The sequence below is a fragment of the Aythya ferina genome (genome assembly GCF_964211825.1).
Source record: "Aythya ferina genome assembly, chromosome: 9".
Taxonomy (NCBI): domain Eukaryota; kingdom Metazoa; phylum Chordata; class Aves; order Anseriformes; family Anatidae; genus Aythya; species Aythya ferina.
This window is the reverse complement of record NC_140305.1, coordinates 16,941,136-16,961,177: the sequence shown is the minus strand read 5'-3', so window position 1 is coordinate 16,961,177 and position 20,042 is coordinate 16,941,136. Positions and strand designations below refer to the sequence as shown.

The window sequence follows — 20,042 nt, the reverse complement described above, 5'->3', positions numbered from 1 at the left end:
GCAGGTACAGGAAGGTTATGCATATGTCAGTACCTGTCTCATGTCAGTGCAATCCATATACATGTGGCTAATGAAAGTCATTACCCTTTATGAGGCCGTGTGGCCAATGCCATGTCCCTGTGGGTCAGAACTGTTGGAAACACAAGCTTGCCCTTGTCATAGAAAGCCATAAAGTGAAGATCATGGTATTTTTTTTGCCTTATATAGGCACTTCGAAGCAAGAAATTTCAGCAGAAAGCTTCATACCCACACAACCATATCAAGACATGCGTCTGGCAATGAAGGAAGAAAAGTTCCTCGGTGCTCAGCTTCTAAGAATGGAATTAAAAAACACAGCAGGAAAGGTAAAGCAGCCCAGAGCCCTACAGACCCTGCCTTTTTGACTTGGGCATTTTGTTCTTTATCCAGTGTCTCCCAGCAGCACATACTGAGGAATTCTGCGGTGCGTCCTCTGAAGCACCGAGTGATCCTGGGGTAGAGGCAAAAAGATACCTCTGACAGTAAAACTGCCTTGTAAGGTTATGAGAGGAATTCTCCAGGTTATATACTGCTGTAACAACAAACAAGTTATTGCTATTATTTTTGGAGGGAATTCTTGTAGAAGAGAAAGCAAGCTTTGAACAGCTCTGTAAAAGTACAAACTGGCTCCATCTTCAGGTGGCAGATGAGGTGACAGACACGCTCGGTTTGGGAAAGCAGATTGCAAACAGCAAGAATCTGCTCCTCAGCCCTGTGCTGAAGACTTGCCCACTAAAAGTAAATCTCCATATTATTTTTTTTTTACAGCTTCTCTTTCCAAAAATAAAGATTATTGAGTATGTGATGGTTCTGTACATATGGACCTTCAGGGTGGAAGGATTTTCTAGTCCTTCTCCCCCTTGGTTTTCCTGGAAGCTGGCCCTGTGGCCTAGCTTGAAAAGTTCCAGATTTCCATGTGTGATCTGCAGTAAGGCCATGAACGGGGCATGAGAAGTATGTAGGTTTGGCTTAAATGCAGAATAAAGAGCTCCATATCTGAGCTGGGATAGTTGTTTGTGGTTGTTGGTGTTGGCGCTGAGGGTCCATGACTGCTACCCTTTCCCTTCCCTTCCTGCATTGAACTGGATCATCAGGGTGCTGGAGCCCGACAGGGTAACCAAAGGGCCTGGAATCTTCACCTGTGCACGCTATAGTTTGTCAGTACCGAGGCATGAACTAGTATGGAGGAATAAATATTAATGTGCTGCATGGGTGTGCACATGGATGCACTTGTGTATTACACCTAGCGGTGCTCAAAACTTCTTCCCTGAACAAGTTTTGATCCTTTTACAAAATCCCTACTTTGCCAACCCCTGTGACGATACCTTTTCTTTCCCTTGGAGGCCCAGGACTCCAGCTATGTGTGTGTCACTTCTGCACAGCCCCATTTCCCTTCAGCCAGGCATGACAAGAGCTCCAGCCGTGCAGGGCTGATTGGCTGCAGCAACTCCACGTTTGGTGTGGGCTCCCTCCTCCTGTCCCTGCTTCAGCTCTGCTTTTGCAGAACTCAGGAGTTCCCACTGTTCATGGCCACTGGAAAGGGCAGTGGTGACCTGGACACGAAGGCTCTGCTTCTATTCCGGCTTTAAGAAAAAAGACCCGGGCGCTGTTTTTCCCATGCCGCTGGATGTGCTGCAGCCTTCTGGGATGAGGTTTTTCCTCCAGTATGCTGGCTGTTTTTTTGCTTTTTTTTCTACTGGGTTTTTGATAGTATCTACCTGGACAGACTGCTGGATGGTGAATGCTGATGATTCCCTGGAGGTAAGATCTTTCAGAGGACCAGATCTCCAAATCAAATGTGTCCTAGGGAGACCGTGGCATCGTTGCTCCACTCTCATCTACATTTCCCCCATTGGGCTGGATGAAAGTGGATGAAAATGAAACAAATGACTCTGGCAAGAGCAGGGGAAAAGTGGTCATTTTGTGTAATTCTCTCTGCCAGGCTCTGCTCTCAGGAAAAGTCTAGAGGCTCCAGATTTTAATGTGCATGAACTGGAGCACATTACCCAGCATCTCCAGCCTGCACAGAAATTTTGGAGATGTTTCTAGTTCTGTAGGTCAGTCTTCTTGATGAAGAAATCCAACATATAAATCTGTGCTCCACAAGCATTTTTCTCAATAGCCATTGAGCTCTAGGGCTAACAGAAATGTGGGGGGACCATGGGGACTGCTGTCAGATCCAGCACTCAAAAATATTTTCTTGAACTTGTGCAGACATTAGCACTTTCATGTTAGAGAACGGTTTTGGCAGAAGTAAGTTGAAAGAAATGAAGGGGCAGAATGGCACATATTTGCAAGCTGTGCCCCAGACTCCAGACCCTAAATCATCCCTATTTCCCTAGGATGCGGTACTGCAGTTTTCTTCCCCAGGCAGGCATCATTTTCTGCACATTGAAGGGCTGCAGGGCCACAGTGTGGAAATCTGTTGTCTGGAAAACTGGGTGCTTTGTGCTGAGGTGAAACACTTCCCAGGACAGAGACTTTGGCTGAATTTATCAGGAGGAAGCTTTCTATCTGCAGTCTAGCAGAGGAAATCAGAGGAGCTCCTCTGCATTCAGTGACAGTAATGGGATGTTCAGCAGTTTGAAGGAAGCACAGTTGAAAGGGCATAACAGGCTCAAGGCTGCTGACTTGAGAGGAACTGCCAGTGAACCCCCAGCAGGAAAAAGAGTGTGGACCCACTAGTTCTGGCTGGGATATCGCTCTTTGTTTGTCATCCTAATTTGGGGGTTATTTTAGATTAATTTCAGGAAACCGTGAATCATTTGGGATCAGCTGAGAATATCAGTATGTTCAGAAAAGCCAAATGGATCCCATATTGAGGCATCATTTCCGAGCAAAACAGAGGAGGGACACCCAATCTTGAATAAAGTGAGTCCGGGAAAGAACTCAGCCCGATACCCCAAGGCTGTGTAACCTTGTCTTCTTGCCACAAAGGCACCTGTGCTGGGCTGTCCCTAAGTGCTCCATTAACACCCAGTGTGGTTATTAGCAGCCTCCACTCTCACATTCCTGCTCTGAGTGTGAATACTAAATACTGGAGCAAAGTGCCCCCAGCCTTAATACCTGACCAAATGACCTCCCTAATGGCCCTAATGACTCATTGCCTCTCACAATATGGGAATGCAGGGAAACTGTCCATGGCCAGGAAAGCCTGGAGTGCACAGTAACTCCTCTTTTCAGCTAGGAAAAGGGTTATTCAGACAACTTTCAACTTCAGGAGAAAGCACCTCCATCCTCCAGCACGGAAATCTCTCTTGCCTTTGACCTTGGCCTACAGCATCTCGTCTCCACTGCAGAACTCTGGATCCAGCAAGATGCAGCACCACAGAGCGGGGCTCAAACTCTTGCACTCACTGCGAGCATCAAGGCAAACCTGGGCCAGGTTTTGCAGTGGTTTGTGCTGGAAAAAGCCATAAACTGCTTCCTAGTGAGTACTGTTGTGTGCACTCAGTCCCTCCCTGTTGTGGATGAATTAAAAGTCTCACCACCACTGTTAAACACTGCCTGGTTCACTCTCGTGCTAGGCTCATCATCACTGTGTGCTGGCACCTTTTACAGTGCAGTAAAACACCGTGACTAACGTCTCTCACATGTTTGTCTTCTGTGCTTTCCCCAGAAGGGTAAGCGTGTGCTTGTTCTGTCATTTTTTATATTAGATTTATTTTAGTAGTAATTATACATCATGCATAGGATATGATTATATATATTACAGTCATTATGCAGTTTATGTTTTACATGCATACCTGTGTTAGGGAAAGCAGGTCGTGGTGATGTGTTTCATAATCAGAATGGGAGATGAGGAGTTCTGGCCAGAAATTGCAGCTCCTTGGGGAGTCCTTGGCTGGGCTCAGGAAAGCTGGAGTGGGTTTGCTACAAGAAGAAAGAGGTGACGGGGTGCTAACAAAATGGTGCATGGCTGTGACCATGGGATGACAACATGAGTGCTGTGTCCCCATGATGGCCCAGGTGGCCTTGACCCCTCCGTTTGCAGCAGCGAGTTTCCACGTGCCAGGTGCGTGCCTGCCCAAAGGCAGATGCCCAAGGCTAGCTGAGGAGCAGACTAACAACCAGAAGGACAAACAGGACACAAAGCAGAGGGGAGAAAGGGATGTCCAAGGAAGTTAAGAAACTGATAACAAAATCTGGAATAGTTCAGCAGTGGCTCAGGCTAGCCACAGGTCTCCCCCTCCGACTTCTGTTCCCATCACTCTTGCATCAAGCAATGAAACTTTTATCCCTGGCTGTGCATGTGCTGCAGAATTCCTTGGTTATGCTCATCTTCTGTGCTAGCAAGAGTAGATGACAGGTGGCACATCCCAAGAATAAAAAAAAAAAAATCTTTTTTTTTTTTTTTTTTTCCAGTCTAGGAAGGGGGTAGGTTCACAAGCTAGATTATGATGAATTTTTTACCTCTAGGACCTGCCTCTGTTTTACCTGGAAGCAAATGAAGCCTGGAATGCCATTAGCCTCTTTATAAATAATTTAGATGAGGATGCTGCCTGTAAGATTTAAAAAACAATACTAATGTGAGCAAGTGAGGAAGTGCATGAGAGTAGTAGCTGAATATAGAGTAGTACGAATAAGCCTACAGAGATTTGAGATGAATGTGAAATGGTATAAACACAAGTGGAACAAAATGCAGTTTAATAAAAATATGTTAATTTCAAGCACAGCCCAAATGCTGATAAATAAAGACCAAAGAGGGGCTGCAGCTGTATTGAGGGCCACAGTAAATGCTTACGCCTATGCAAATTGGTTAACATGAAACTGTTCTCTTGAAAAATAAGAATCAATGAAAACAGCTTTTTTTTTTTTTTTTTTTTTTTTTGTGATATTTTTCATTTAACTTGCCACCAAATTCTGAGAAATTGTAAGTAGTTTTCATCTTCACAAAACAAAACATATAGATTATTTTCATTGAAACTTGAATAACAACTTTTTGCCAGCCTGAAATAGTGAATCATTTTTAGTCACCTTTAGGCCACCCTGCAGTATCACGGAGAGCTTGTACAATTTGTACACTGTGCTGTGAAGAAAGTACTGTGGCTGGCTACAGGTTTCAATACATCACAGATTAGACTTTATTAAGCAGCTGAGATGTGTTATTATCTGCTTTGAGATTTACAAAGCGTAGGAAAAATGAATATTTCACATCACCCAAACCAGCACGGTTCCTGTCCCCTGCGTGAGACCCATTCCCCCTAAATTTCTCTTTCCACTAGCAGCAGTAAGGTGCCCCTGGCAGCAGCAGGGGTAGGCTGGAGCCCAAAGCTGCACCCACATTATCTCCGCTCCTTGTATGAGCAATCCCAGGAATGTTTTAGAGGCGCTCGTTGCCATATTTGCATTGGTAATTAAAATGCCTCCCATATTAAAGCGATTTATGAAAGGCTGGGCTGGGAATGCTATCTAAGGCTTCAAGAGGACAGAAAGGATGAGCCATGATGCTACTGCAAGGTCTGCGAAGTCTGGATGTCTCAGCGATGAGTGGCCAGGCGCATCGGTCCCACAGCAGCGCAGCGGGAGCCCCAGGGCCAGGATTAACGCTGGCTTCCTCTGCTTTTCCAGCCGGTGTTCAGGGCTGAGTCACTTGGGGCAGCCCTTCAGAAACATTTGGGAAGGGGCTCACACCTTGCTCTGCAGCAAAACACTCCTGTATTGCGCCAAGGCCAGCTCTCCTGGTGTGAGGCTGGTCCCTGTGAGTCACGAGCAGCTCCGTCCTCCTGAGCCTTCTCCGCAGGAAGGTGGGGGAAAGAGAGTGTGATGGCAAACTCATGGGTCGTCTGGTCCACAGCCCTGCCCAGCTCAGCCTGGGAAAGCAGCTGGCAAGGCTGCAAGAGCTGCAAGTGCTGCAAGAGCTGCAAGGCTGCAAGAGCAAACATCACCTACCCCCAGCTTCTCGCAGACATTCCCTTCAGAATTTTTATCCTTCCCAAAATGATGGTTTTGTGCCCCAATGTCTCATCTGAATCTATTTCATTCTAATTTAAAATCATGAGCAGGGACATAGAAAATTTATTTCTTTCTTTCCATCCTGACCCTTTTTCAGTTCTTCATACTAAACAAGTCCAAAGAGCCATTGACATAACTGGACCAGGGTTCCTGCTGAACAGCCTAGCTGCCCGTCCGCTGTGTTGGTGGATATAGTAATTTATGGTCTTTTTTTCTCCTCTTAACCTGTAGGTGAGTACAAAATGCCGTGGCCTGTGGTGGGAATGTGTCACAAATGTTTTTGATGGGATCCAAACTTGCGATGAGTACGACTCCATCTTCGCTGAGCACCCCGGTACGTAAGAGATAAAGGTATTTCCATGAGCAGTGGGGAGACCTGAGTGAAGAACAGGGAGACAAAAAGAGCAGATAATTTGGTGTACCCATGTATTGCAGCCATTTTTCTTTTCTCAGTTGAGTATTATTCCCAGGGGAAGCTGGAGAAAGCTTCACTCCAGGAAAAAATGTTTCCACAGGACCTGACCCCATTACCCACCCACATGGCCATTCCTCACATGCTAGAACAGTCTGCTTCTCTCCTGCAGTGAAGCTGGTGCTGACCCGAGCCATGATGATCACAGCAGATATCCTGGCAGGATTTGGATTTCTCTTCCTTGTCCTGGGACTGGATTGTGTGAAATTCCTTCCAGATGAGCCACTCATCAAGCTGCGCATCTGCCTGGTGTCTGGAGTTACCTTGCTCATCGCAGGTATTCCACTGCACCCCTGCCCTGCACAACACCCTTTAGCAAAAGGGGGAAGCTTTAAAGCCTTCCCTTATTTGGGGACAGGAGTTGGTGATTTTCTAGAGGGTAAACACAGGAGAAGGATGTTTATTTGCTTTATTTGTGCAATATAGCTTCCACTATTCACCACCTGCCCCTAGCAGCACATAGTTGAGTTTATCTGCTTTCATTTCATTTATTGGCCAGATGCCTTGGCTGCTGTGTTGACTGACTTCCATTTACTGCTGGTTTGCTGTGAGGAACTCAGTGTTGTTGATAGAGCAAAGAGGCAGAATTGCTGAAGGATTAGAAATGCCCTGGCACCCTGGTTTGGTTCCTTGTTCTGGCACAGACTGTGTGACCTTGGGCAAGTCACTTAGCCCCAAATCTCTGCAGTTGATTTGTAATAAAAGGATAATAGCACAGCTCTCCTTCCCAGGTGATAAGTACCTGGCTGACCTAGGTGCTTTGCTGTTACAGCCAGTGGGAGGATTTTAAACACAATATAAATAGACAGCTGACTAGGTACCAGATCTTTTCATTTGACTTTTTGCCGGTATTAACCATCTACCTCTACTTTAGCATATGCTGATTTAACATGCAACTTACCCCAGCTACTGGGAGCACGTGTACTTTGGGAGGTTCTTTTAAACATCCTCTGTGTACCTCACAAAGTTGACTTGAAAAATGCTGTTAAAGTTCAGAAAGTCAAAGGAGATTAGAAAATTAAAATCTCAAAGCAACTTTACAACAAGCTAAGAAAGAAGGAGCTTTCTGCCTTTTAATGCAAAACTCTAAGTGCTACCAACTGGAGCTTATAGTGGCTGGGGCCATGAGGTACAAACGCTGTCTGAAAGGGCTCAAGCTGACATCAGTAGGGGCAAGGATAAATCAGCCAAAGTGACTGGGCTGAGACAGAGCAGGGGCCAAAACCTCATGTTCAAGGAAGTTCTTCCTATCCCAAAGTCTGCCCCAGAAGAGAGCAGGCTGTAGCTCAAAATTTTGTATTTGTGGTCTCTTTGAGATCACTGCAGCATGTGGGAGCTCCGTGTGGCACCTCCCTCCCGTCCTGCAGGTCTCCCAGGCATTACTGGCTCGGTGTGGTACGCCGTTGACGTCTACGTGGAGCGCTCCTCTCTGGTCTTCCACAACGTGTTTCTGGGCATCCAGTACAAGTTTGGCTGGTCCTGCTGGCTCGGCATGGCGGGGTCGCTTGGCTGTTTCTTGTCTGGGGCCCTGCTCACCTGCTGCATGTACCTCTTCAGAGGTGAGGAGCTCTTCTAGGGCTGAAACGCACCAAAGAGACAGACGTTTCTCAGGGCCTACTACAGGCACATGGCATCAGGAATGTCCTTCAGGCATGTCCTTCAGGATGGTTGCTCATCCCCAGTTGCAGCATCCTCAGCTGTAAAATGGGAATAATGCTATTTCAGCAGCACTATAAAGCACATCAAGGGCTTTGGGTGGGAGCTGAGCTGTAAGTATGACATAAAATGTGTTATTACATCATATCTTTGAATGCTTCTTTCTCTGTATTTCGAGGCTTTACAAGCTGAAAGTCACCAAGCACTCGTTAGCAGATCCTATTTCTCTCCTCACAGAGACCAGCTCTGGAAGGCTTCACCCTGCTTACTCCTTGAGGAAAGGCTATTCCTCAGCTGGGACAGTTGTAACCAATGTGCACCTGCCATCCTCACAAACAGCTACTGCCAAAATGTATGCCGTGGATACGAGAGTGTGAGGAGGAGGCAAATGCACCAGAAAGAGCTCCACTCCAGTAGGTTGTGCAGGAACCTGAGCTCCTGGGGTTGTGGCATAGATGAAAAGTTGAATTTTGATGATATACTGTGTGTTACAATATTTGCATTATGAGAGCTTCACAAAAATTGCCTTCAAGAAAGTAATCTCCAGGAAGACTTTGCTTCAAGGATTCCAGTTTTCTCGAGTACTGGGGCTGCTTGCATAAGCATAGACTGAAATAGCCAACACAAAATCTTCCAGCTTTTGGCTCATCACTATCAGTGCGAGTGAAATAAATCAGCTGCTCCTGGAATCAGCCACCAGTGTTCAGTGTGAAGATCCCCAGACTGCAAGGTGGATCTGCTCCCTGTCTGGCAATGTGTTGAAAGAACATACAAAGCAGAAAATACATGCTCCTGTGGAGAGAGGGACTGATCATCTGGCAAACATCTGGGCCCCGTGCAGCCAGCATGGGGGATGTTGCTCCTGAAGGTAGCTGGGGAGCTCAACAGAAGATAAAGAGCTGTGTTAAATGCCTGGCTGCATTTTTTGGCCCATAAACCTCTGCACTGAGGAAACACTGGAAATTCAGGTGCATTCTTTCCTGTAAAATACAGATTTTCTCTGTAGGTGCTAAAATGTACATTAGGGATTCACTAGATTTCACTGAGATCTGGAAATTGCCAGCTCCTTTCTGTTTAGTAAAAGTTTTGCCTGGACAGACAGTGATTGAAGATCCAAGACCTGGCCTTGTGCATGACAATGAACCTATACCAGCTAGAAAGCAGGATAAAGGATTGTAAAAACTTCTCCCTCTTTCCATCAAAGGGTATTTAAATCCAGTTCAGGACTGCTGTCTCCTGCTGCAATCCAGGCTGCCTTCAGCACATTCCCTAAGGATGGGTGCAAAAGCACCGACAGCCCTTCAATACCTCTGAAGGAAAAAGAACTTGAGACATGGCTTTGTTAGGTTGGGTGGGACCTGCCCAAATCCAGTCCTTTCTGCCATGAGCACCACTTTATTCAGTGATGGGCACCAGAGAGTGAGAAAAGGCTTTCAGCACAGAGAGGTACCTATCTGGGGTGGTGGAGAAACATCAGGGGTTTCATTAGGGGTGTGCACACCCTTGAGAACAGAGGGCCCACCAAATGGAGGCTTCCTCCACTGACCACTTGGTGGACTGGAAGGAAAAACTCCTTCCTCTGATACAAAGTGAAGCTTGATGGCCACAGGCAGATGGGATGGAGTGGGCTGAGTCCCTCTGAGAGCCCCTACAATGGAAGATGAGGGGCTTAGTCCTCTCATGGGTTATCCATGGGTTATCTTTTTTTCTGGGAAATTTTGTTTCTTGTTCAGAAGAGGAGGAACAGTCGGGGATCACCTGCTAATACAGGTGTGCCGGCAGATCTCAGGCCATTGATTTCTCCTGCTCTTTTTCTGGGGTATGCTGTAGCTGGGGAGACTTCTGGGCCTTTGTCCTGATGGTCTTCAGTTTGCTTTAGGATGCCAAGAAGTGTTTTGTGACTTGCAACACATGGGTCACAACAAGCAATCATTCAGTAGACACTTTGGGATTACACATTTAAACTCTGGTCAAGGGTAAATATAGAGGACTGATCTCATTTGGTCCTTCAGCCTTGTGCTCCTCCAGGGGTACCAATAAGGTATATGCATACCCCAAATACTGTCTTAACTCAGGGTGCACATTCCTCAAATATACACGTATAAAGAGACTGTTCCATAAACATTCACGAGACTTTCTTTTCTTCAGTATATGTGTGGAATAAGGGTTAATTCTGTTCTTCCTGTGCTATACAGTAGCTTTTGAGGATCTACATCCTGCACAAGAGGGCTAAGAAAAGGTCACAGCAGCCCTTAGGTTTGCTGGGTTAATGTTTTGTAACAACCATTCCAGTGCTGCATTGGTTCATTCAAATCCCGCTGACACTCCATCTGATGTTTTGATCAGTTGTTAATATTTAATTGTTGATTCACTGATTGATTGAACTCTGATTTCATGACTGCAGCGTGAAGTCTTCCTTAGCTTGTCATAATGCCACAATGCCAATCTATTTTAGTATGGTCATTTACTCATTTGCAACAAATTCCCCCAGAAAGTACAGAGGTCTTCCTTTCTCTTTCAAAATCACAACCAGTTGCCAAGACCTGAGGCATTGCAGCTGAGCTCAGGTATTAATGTGTTTCTTTAGCTCTTCCAAATTCCTATCTGCATCCTACTCAGCTCACAGGAGGAGTGGGGCAGGATATAACAGACCACCCTTGCCTTCCTGACAGCCACTGGTGGCTTCACAAGACTGTTCAGCTGCACTTTCCAGACGAGGCCCAACATTTAATCCTTTGGTTCCAACAGGTTTTTAGCCTTCTCCCACTTTTCACTGACTCCTAAGGAGCGTTTTTGCCCATTGGAGCATCTAGTCCACTTCAGTTTCATCGTTTAGTTTCTGAGGCCGCAGACAGAGGTGGGGACTGAGCCAAGACCTCCCTTTCTTCCTCCCTGACATCTCCTCAACTGCAGCATCTCCTCAGTCCTGGGGCTCCCCATTGCCCTCCCTACTCACACCACGCAGCCCAGCACAGTTTGCCAGGCCTCCAGATGGCCGCAGGTTATGGAAATCAATAATGTCTTGTAGGTAAGCTCTTTGCAAAGCTGATTTCATACCCTACAAATAGGTATTGATTTCCCATTTTGATTTATGCAAGCAAGAAATAGCCAATAAAACGATGACATCTGCAGTCATTGTCCTTCTCTGCCTGCAGCATTTCGTCCTCTCACCATCTCAATGAGCCTTGTTCACAAGGGCTCTTACCCCAGCACTAATGAGGACTCACTCTCCTGTCCTTGTGAACTAACATCTCCTCATGCAGGTACACGGATATGTTCCAAAATATGGATTTCCCCACTTTTTGCATGCATTGCAATGTGTTTTTTTTTTGTTTTTGTTTTTGTTTTTGTTTTTGTTTTTGTTTTTTTTGTGTGTGTGTGTGTATGTGTGTGTGAATGCCATAGATCTGAACAATTATTTTCATTACATAAGAATGTTACTTCAAAAATCTCTTTTCCTTACAGATTGCCATATTTTTGAGATAATATAAATGCAGTTGTCATTGAGTGTCAGCTTCCTCTAACACCACTTCCAAGTTTCACCCAGAACGGTGCTTTGCCCTGATTCCTGGAGGGAAATCATTGTTCTGTTGTAAGGAAACCAGCCTCTGGGACAGTGGGGTGGATTCCAGAGGCTGCCCAGACTTTCACCATTACCTGCAGATGCCAGACCCCAGTGCACACCAGTAGCAGCAGCTCTTTGAGAGTTGGCAGACTTTATCTCTCGCCACATCTACTTCTAGTTATTTTTTTTTTAAACTTGCAAACAGAGAAAAATAAAATCACACCAAGAAAACCAGGCTTTCTCTCTCAGCTGGGGCTGGGACACCACAGCTTGTTCTTCTGCATCTTTTAACTACTGTGGGCAAGCAACTAATGACCAAAATATTCTGCCCAAGCACTGCTACAGGGAGCAGAGGACAATTTTGTCCGTGTTGCTATTGGGTTCCTGCTGTAAGATGCCTTTGAGCAAGAAAGAAAGAGCCAGAACTTTCCTATCTAGTGACCCAGAGAGAGAGAGAGCATCTGCCCGCAGCCTCATCCTCTTCCTTACACAAAAGCCTTCAGATGACAATCATAATAATAATAATAACAATAAAACACATAACAGATTAAAGAATATTTCTATTTTTTCACATCTTTTGTTTGCAGCCCTCCTGGCAGCCCTGGCCAACCCCCCATTATGACTCAGCTGCCTTTCTTTTTGCTCTGTTTTGCCCGAGAGCCAGTTTATGACTTTATTATTCAGCTGTTGACGTGTGGAGGTGAAAGTCCAGCCCTTCACCTCCCCATGTTCCCTTTGTCTTTTGCTTCCAGATGGTCACCAAGCAATTATCTCCTCTGCTCTGCTCCCATTTCCCCCTGTCAAGGCTTGCTGATGAGTTCCCTCACAAATACTCCTGCCTTCCAGAGTTCTCTGGGCTTCTCTAGAACAGTTTGCTATTTCCTCTCAAAGTCAATGGGAAATATAAATTACAAGATGGGTGGAAGTCAGAGGGTCACAACAGAACAAGTGCATTTCCAAAGTAGACCCAACTCCAAAGGTGATGAATTATAAAGAAATGGCTCATCTTTCCTCATAACTCAGGAACCATCAGCCAAACTGCAGCAACTGACCTTGTTAAGGGCTGAGTGCTTACAAAAGCAGAATATGCCAAGCAAAGCTGCTGCTGTTGTAAGGATGGGAACAAGGGGCTGGAAAAACCTCGCCCACTCTGCTGGAGCACCGGGGAGTAGGGGAGCGGGCTGGTAGAGGCAGCTTTAGTGGGGCAATATGTGGTTGGTGTGGCCATCCCAGCTACATTGCCTGAAGGAAAGAACTCATCCCTTTCTCCATTTGCATGGCCAGGAAGCCAAGGACCAGGTCAGGTCCTCATGAACTAGGCTGCCCTGCCCAGGAAGCCATCAGCCCCCCCTCGGGGTGCTCTCCATCTCCACCCCAAGCCAGCAGCAAGATGGGTTTATACCAAAAACCCACCAGCTTGCCCCCATACAATCCCACACGGACGCTTTTTGGAGATGGCTCCTGGTCATCTGCAGATGCTGGAATTCCTCAGGGCTCCTGCTGTGTTGCACAAGTACTGCAGTGCACATGCAGGTGCTCCATGCTGGTGGCTGCTGCTGGAGCCTGACTTTGTAACCACTACCTCACTTTACTGTAAGCCACTTGCTGAGATTTTGATTGAATTATTTAATTTCTTTTTTAATAATTAAAGCACCTCAAAGATGAAGCAGAATGCAGTTGAAGGCATGCTAGTAGCGCGGGAACACAAACCTGCTCCCGGGAATGTTTCTGCAAGAGCAGCAGCCGCCTCGGAGCACTGCTGAAAGTCTCGCTTGCCCTCTGTTGGGTGGCTGGGGAAGGATTTACCACCTCGGAAACAAATACTGAGGGCTGGACCTTGTGAAAGAGGGACTCGGAGTGGTGGAGGCACTGCAAACAGATCAGTCCTTGCTTGTTAGCCTCTCCAGTCATCTGATTAGAAGGTGACATTCAGTGAAATTAGAGGTGGCAATGTATTTAGAGCCGAGCAATTAATAAGCAGGAGACAGCAGTGTTTTATGCAGCATGTAATGCAGACAGCCTGTGGAGTTCACTTCCACAAAAGGGTCACTGGAGCAAATGCCGGGTGGAGGTTGGAAGGAAGTGGTGGCTGATTTAATGCCCAAGAGCAGGCTGAGCAAGCTGAAGTGACAAACATAATCAAATCTCATGCTTCAGGGCATAAATTGAAGGGGTTGAGTGGTGGAAGCAGTTATGTATGTAAGAGGTCTGATCCCGAGAGGTGCTAATCACCTGCAATTCTCACTAAGTTCAGCAAGCGAAAGGAGACTCAGGAACTGCTCGACTTCTCCGCTGGCTGACTCCGTACTTGCTAATTTTCCTTATTAATAAACCCTGCAATATTTCAGCCTGCTGGCACAAACATTCATTTTGCTACAGTAACATTTATTTCCTTTCACACAAGCGTCAAACATTAAAGCTGCTTCTAAAATAAGATTTTATGGAGATAATTTGTGGTGGTGCTGGCAGAGAATTTGTCTCTCAAAATATGCTATTATTCTTTATCTAGCTAAGGTACTTATATAGTCTCATTATGAGAATATGTGAGCACTTCATAACCTTTACTGGATTTATCTTCCCAGTTTCCTTCCTGAGCAGGGGAACTCATACCACCCCCACTCTACAGGTGGGGAGCTGCTCTACCAGGCAGGCTGTGGGATTCAATTTGTCTTTTGTGGTGCCTAAGATGGACCCAGGTGCCCACTTTGACATAGAGCTCACAGTTCCCTAGGCACACAGTGTGCACTAGGTGTGACATTTGCCTAGGTGACTCTTAATGCAGCCCCCAGCCCTCTTCAGTGAGAGAGCAGAGGAAGAGAGGTCAGGCTGACCTGAGGCTTCTGTGGCCACCTTGTGAAAAACAAAGGAAATCTTTGCTTTTATCTGGAATCCAGCTAAGGGGGAAATTCTACATCTTTTCTCTGTAATTTGAGAAGAAGGCAGACCGTGCCTCCTAGGAAGGGCCCAGGTAGAGCTGATCCCAACTGAGTATAAGGCAGTCTGGATGGCTTCTTGAAATCTCTCCCCATCTTGTCTGCAATGGCCGCTTCAAAGAAAAAGACAGTCTTTATCCTCATAATTTTCTGTAACTGAACACCAAATCTCTGACCCCGTAATTCCTGTGTGTGGGGAGTGGCTGTGTGGGTCCTGAGCCATACAAGGTCTGCAGGCATGCTAGGGCAAGAGAAGTGAATTGGGGGCAGTCACCATGAAATTAAGAACAGCTCAAATGAGCAAACTCGCTTTTTTTGTTGTTTGTGTTTTGTAGCCTGCTCCTGCTGCCAAGATTGTCCCTATAACCTCCAGCCCTTGCTTTCCTTCTTCTGGCCTTAAATTCACTGCTTTTTGGATTAGACAAATCTGATATGCTGTGCTAAATATTTTAAATGTGGCAAATGATCCTTCATCGCAGAGTGGCATGATTGCATTACAATGTATTAGAACATCATGACTTTGCCAGAGGGTGTTTGCTGGCACTGTTCCGAGTGAAGGAGGCAGCCCAAGCTTGAGAAGTAACTATCGAGTCATTTATCAACATCCAGTCCTAAAACACAGGGGGTTGCACCAGATTGAGCAGCCTTCAAGAGAGAAACCCTCAACACAGACAGACCTTTGAGGGAGTTTCTCAAAATTCAGTCGTATCATAATGTCAATCTGAACCCCTGTGACAGATTCAACACGTGCTTTTGGTATTTATTCTCTTGCATTTTGGCTCCCCTTTTAGGTTCAAATGAAATACGTGCTGCTTTTCAGTCTCTTGGCCAACTTGTGGAAAGGGCTGATCTGCTCCCACACTACTGCGTCATCACGGAGGGTCTCCGATGAACCAAGTGGGATCGCAGAAAGCCAACGTGTGGTGTCTAGAGCTTGTTTTCCTTCATAATATCCTCATAGGATGGAGGCAACTCAGTTCCCCCAAGGCTGAACCGGGGGGCAGGAGGAGAGGACGTCTCTATGTTCACACAGGGGTTCGGAGATCTGGAGAACGGACACTGAGGGGCTTCATTGGCTGAGGAAAGAGCAAAGACGAAACTGTAGAGCAGACAGTGAAGAGCAGACGTGGGAGTGAGAGGGGTGAGCTGGGGAGGAGCTGCCAAACCACTTGGGAACAAGAAAGGCATGGATGTAATTTTTAAATCACAAAACCTCTCACCACAAACTCCAGATGCAAGAAGTGAGAACAGAGGAATTTGGGTGGGTTTGGGTGGGTCCTCCCAGTGGAGACATTGTTTGTGGCCACCCAGAAAGCAGGCCGTACTTCCTCTGGGAAGGGCTCAATGCTGCCTAATGACAGAACTAGCTTTATTTTTTCTGGGGGGCTGTTGTCTGGCCCAGCCTGCTGGCAGTACTCCAGGTCAGCACTGAGTGCTGCACACAGTCATTATAGTCCTGTCCTCAAAACTGTGGGTGTTTCTGGGAGAATGCTGAGAGCAGCTACTGTGATGAATAACATCCACCGAGACTGCCTCCTGACAGACCCCAGTGTGCATCAGCCAGGCCAGCTGCCTGCTGGGGTGGCTCAAGTAGACCAGTGTGGTCTTGTCTGGGTGAGAAATTCAGGTCATGTGTTGGAAAGGGCTGCCTGACCCCCAGGTACGTTGGGCTGCCAAGTGCCCTAATATCAAGGAGAAGGCCCCACACACCTCTAGTATCAGCGTGGCCAAGCCTAGAAGGCATCTTCGGGACATATGGACGCACAGGGACAGCCACAGCCCGGCTCCCACTCAAACCTGGCCACCTCTCACTGGGTTTTGGATGGGCCCCGTGGGACCTTGCAGAGGGCAGGGAGAGGACTAACCACAGAAAGCATCTGAGCTGCTGAGCGCGAAGACGGCCAGGGTGCGTGGGTGAAGGAGGCAGCTCCGCCGCTTCAGCCAGCACTGCAGGCAGCAGCAGATCCCGCAGGACAGGAGCAAGGCCAGGAAAAACAACATCAGGAACCTGAGGCAGAGGCAGCAGAGGAGGAACGGTGCCATCACCATCTGCGGGCAGCACCAACAGATGGCTGCCTGTCTTCAAATTAACATATTCATTAACGTATTTTGCAAATAGCCGTTAAACATTGCGGTTCCCCCATCAGCGTGCTGGACATGATCAAAGTCCTGGGAAACCAACGTCTCAGTGCTGCGTGCTGGCTGGAAATTCTAACATTTCTCTCTGAAATCATTCATCAGGTCTGCCCAGCTCAGTTGTCAGTGTACAGTGAGGATATGGATTAATGATTCCCATTAGTCAGTAAAGACAGAACACAGGGACAGCCCAGGAGCAATGCTCTCCAGCTATCAGTCTCTCTTAATGCTTTTCTCTCCATATATCCATCAAAGAATATTATTTGCCAGTTTTCCCTCTAAAACAGAACTGAGCTGAAACTTACCACACATACCAGCTGCTGAAGTTTTCGTCTTCCTGCCCAACGCACCTAAAAAGGGAGAAATAAAAGAAAGCTTCAGTCCAGTGAGTGGGGACCAGACTGGCTCCAGCACACATCTGTCAGCATAAAGAAAAGCATCATTGGTAACTACATGATTGAGAAGTTTTCCTCCATCGAGGGAATCTGATCAGAAGTTTCTCTGGATGGGAGCAGATGCAGATGATGTACAAAGCAGCGTGCAACTGGTTTGCTTTTCAACACCAGTACCCACCACCAGTGTTTCTGCTGAAAACCCAGAGGAACAAACAGCTGATAGCTTCCCCTTTGGGAAGAAAAACCAGGCAGCCAGTTCCTGAAAGCCCAGTGTGGGAGCAGCCACAGCCGCCTGCCCGTCCCTGGCTGGCAGTGTGAAGGAAACAGGAGAGACACACTCACCTCTCACCAGGCTCACAGTCGGACTCGGAGCCTGCTAACTGAAAACACACGTAAATCAGAGGGCAAGTTGTGCTTTCTGTTGTTTTCGTTGCTTTGTTTTAAGTCAATATAATTACTGATCTTGTCTTGGAGAGGAAGAGCAACAGAGGTGCTGGCTCCTGCAGGGATGAAAACTGCTGCTCTCTCCAGGGACTGCTGCATGTGTATTGTGCTCTGAGCTAGCCCATATTAAAATCAGCCGATAATCTCCCTGACAGCTCAATAAATTCAATAGTTAGCAGATGAAAGCTACACCAAGGGGGAAGCATTTCATTTTATGTGAAAAGAGAAGGCTGAGAGCAGGGAGATACAAGCAGGTATCAGAGATCTGTTTACAGAGCTGGACTTTACAGAAATGTCTGCTGAAGAATTTTTCATGATTAATTCTTGGTCTGTAGCTATTTTCCAGAGGCTAATTGTGAATGTAGCTGTAAATTGGAGTTGTTTTGACTGAATATGTGCTATACCCAGCATTTTCCTTTTTTTGGATAGTAGTAGTGCATCATTCCCAGAGTCAGGTTTCAGGTATGTGTATTTGCAACTGCAAATATGTGAACCCGAAACTTGTTCTTCAGGTCTATTTCCTACTCTCCACTAAAGCAAGTTTGCTTTTGCAAGCCTTGTTGATCTTAGCCTCAGTTTCGTATTATCTGGGCACAAAGTAATTGGAGTGGTTCATCAACAAGATTGAATCAAATTCGTTAGAATTTCTGGACAACTCACATTAGATGTGTTTTAACACTTGGCCATCTTTGCTACAAAAAGAAATCAAGATAGGTATAGAATTGCGATAACACCAGGAAACAGAATAAACAAGATGGAAGAATGCAGGTGCATTTCTTGGAGAAAACTATTAACATAAGTCATGTATCATTACTTTACTTTGGATTTCCTTGTCTGTATACCCAAAAGATATGGAGATTTCAGACTTTGAGTGAAACTAGAAAGCTCTAACGAGTATTAGAAATTTGTATCAAATATGTATATTCGAGAGATCTTATATAATAGCTCTTATTAACAAGACTTCTTGTGTCTCTATAAGCTGCAACAAATGACTCCACAAATCAGTCTGATCCTGTGCACACTGCTTTTCAGTTTAATGGGGGCAGGATCAGTCCCTAGTTTCACCAGAAGTCTTTAGGTATAACTCTTTCATTATCTATGAAATTTCATGACCAGTTGAAACTAGAATGAGGAATAGGGAAGAAGAAAGAAGCTTCAAAATGAACTCTTCCAGACGTGTCCTTTGAAAATTGAGCTAATTTGCCGTGTCACACATGTACCCTGGTGCAGAATATTTAAGATTTTTTTTCCACTTCAACTGATTATTAGAATAACAGGTCAAAACCAGACAGCCAATTGCTGTGATTACATGTGCCCTGAGTATTCTTCATGGCTGAATGACAACCTCTGGGCTCTCCTTTATCATTCTTCAAACTACTTCAGCCCAGCTACCACTGCATGGTTAAGCTGCAGCAAAGAGCATCTGCTCTGAGGCAGTAATCCATCAATGCAGCCAAACGCCCACCCTTGCTGCAGAAGACTCACGCTCTTCCATTTCAATAGCCATAGATAGAATAAAAGATTAAGGCAGTCATGCTTTCTTTACCCCTCAGCTGGAACTGTTGTGAATATTAAACACTCCCCAAATTTACCAAGTAAAAAAACAAAAACAACCAACCAAACAAAAAAACATGTTGATTAAATTATATAAAAGCTGAATCTTTCTCCCACCTCCAATTCCCTAGAATCCCAGTGAAGGGTTTGGTTACCTGGAAGAAGGTAAAACACAGGACCCCAGCTTCTGTGATCCATGAAGTGAAACACAAAGCTCTTGGTCTCTGCATCACTAACTGGAGAAACGCGGGAAGAGCTGGGTTTGCAGCACTGTTTTACCCTCTGCAATTTGAAGCTTTAAAAACTTCTCTGCATATTTAGCCACAGAGCATGCTACCCAATGGCTTCCCGCCCTTTGGAAATTACAACTAACCAGGAGGGAATGAACTCAGGTTTGCATGGACACACTCAAACAGCTGCTACAAGTTAAATGAACATTAGCCTAAGGTCAGCACTTTGCAGGTGTTTCAGCATTTTCATAGCTGTTCACAAATTCCTGTTGCTGAATTTCAGTTCCACATTAACCAACACTGCTATTTAATAGGATCTGCTACAAATAAAAGATCACTGGAGACCATACTTTGAGGCTGTGCTTTCATCAAATGTTGCCTTCAGCTGCAATTACGACATTGCAGGAAAAGCATCTCTGCCTCCAGCCACCTCCATGCCCCATGCCTCCGGCCTCAAACACATGCATCAGGGATGAAGGAAACCCTTCCCAGCCTGAGGCCACCTCCACCAGCACCACCACTGCTGCACACAGCTGCTAGGGGTTGACTGGAGAAGAAAATGACACATCAAGAAAAGACACATCCCAAGTAGTTTTCATAAGGGACACCAAATTTTGCTGCAAGCACCGATTTCATCCCCACTGATAGCTAAGCCAAGATGATGAAGTTAAAACTGGGGTGGAA

The 20,042-nt window shown here is 46.0% G+C and overlaps 2 protein-coding genes across 2 annotated transcripts; one reads left to right on the top strand and one right to left on the bottom strand.

Annotated features, from left to right (window-relative positions):
- Positions 1 to 1,635: 1,635 nt before the first annotated feature.
- CLDN16 (claudin 16) lies at positions 1,636 to 8,478 on the top strand (the record flags this gene model as incomplete). The annotated part of the gene is made up of 5 exons (XM_084530323.1): positions 1,636 to 1,779; positions 6,205 to 6,307; positions 6,558 to 6,722; positions 7,813 to 8,004; positions 8,339 to 8,478. 5 exons carry the CDS (start codon positions 1,636 to 1,638, stop codon positions 8,476 to 8,478), a joined length of 744 nt encoding a protein of 247 aa, XP_084386449.1.
- Positions 8,479 to 14,325: 5,847 nt separating this feature from the next.
- Positions 14,326 to 19,398, bottom strand: TMEM207 (transmembrane protein 207). The gene is made up of 5 exons (XM_084530075.1): positions 19,284 to 19,398; positions 17,473 to 17,510; positions 17,041 to 17,085; positions 16,465 to 16,607; positions 14,326 to 15,675 (listed from the first exon to the last, which is right to left on the bottom strand). Exons 1-5 carry the CDS (start codon positions 19,356 to 19,358, stop codon positions 15,527 to 15,529), a joined length of 450 nt encoding a protein of 149 aa, XP_084386201.1. The 5' UTR covers positions 19,359 to 19,398; the 3' UTR covers positions 14,326 to 15,526.
- Positions 19,399 to 20,042: the final 644 nt, after the last annotated feature.

Bases quoted from the DNA above. Each gene is read 5' to 3' on its own strand.
- TMEM207 (XM_084530075.1), bottom strand. From the start codon at position 19,358: ATGCAGAGACCAAGAGCTTTGTGTTTCACTTCATGGATCACAGAAGCT. The intron at 17,086-17,472 runs GTGAGTGTGTCT...CTCCCTTTTTAG, and splicing joins GACTGTGAGCCTGGTGAGAG to GTGCGTTGGGCAGGAAGACG. The intron at 16,608-17,040 runs GTAAGTTTCAGC...CCTCTGCCTCAG, and splicing joins TTCAGCAGCTGGTATGTGTG to GTTCCTGATGTTGTTTTTCC.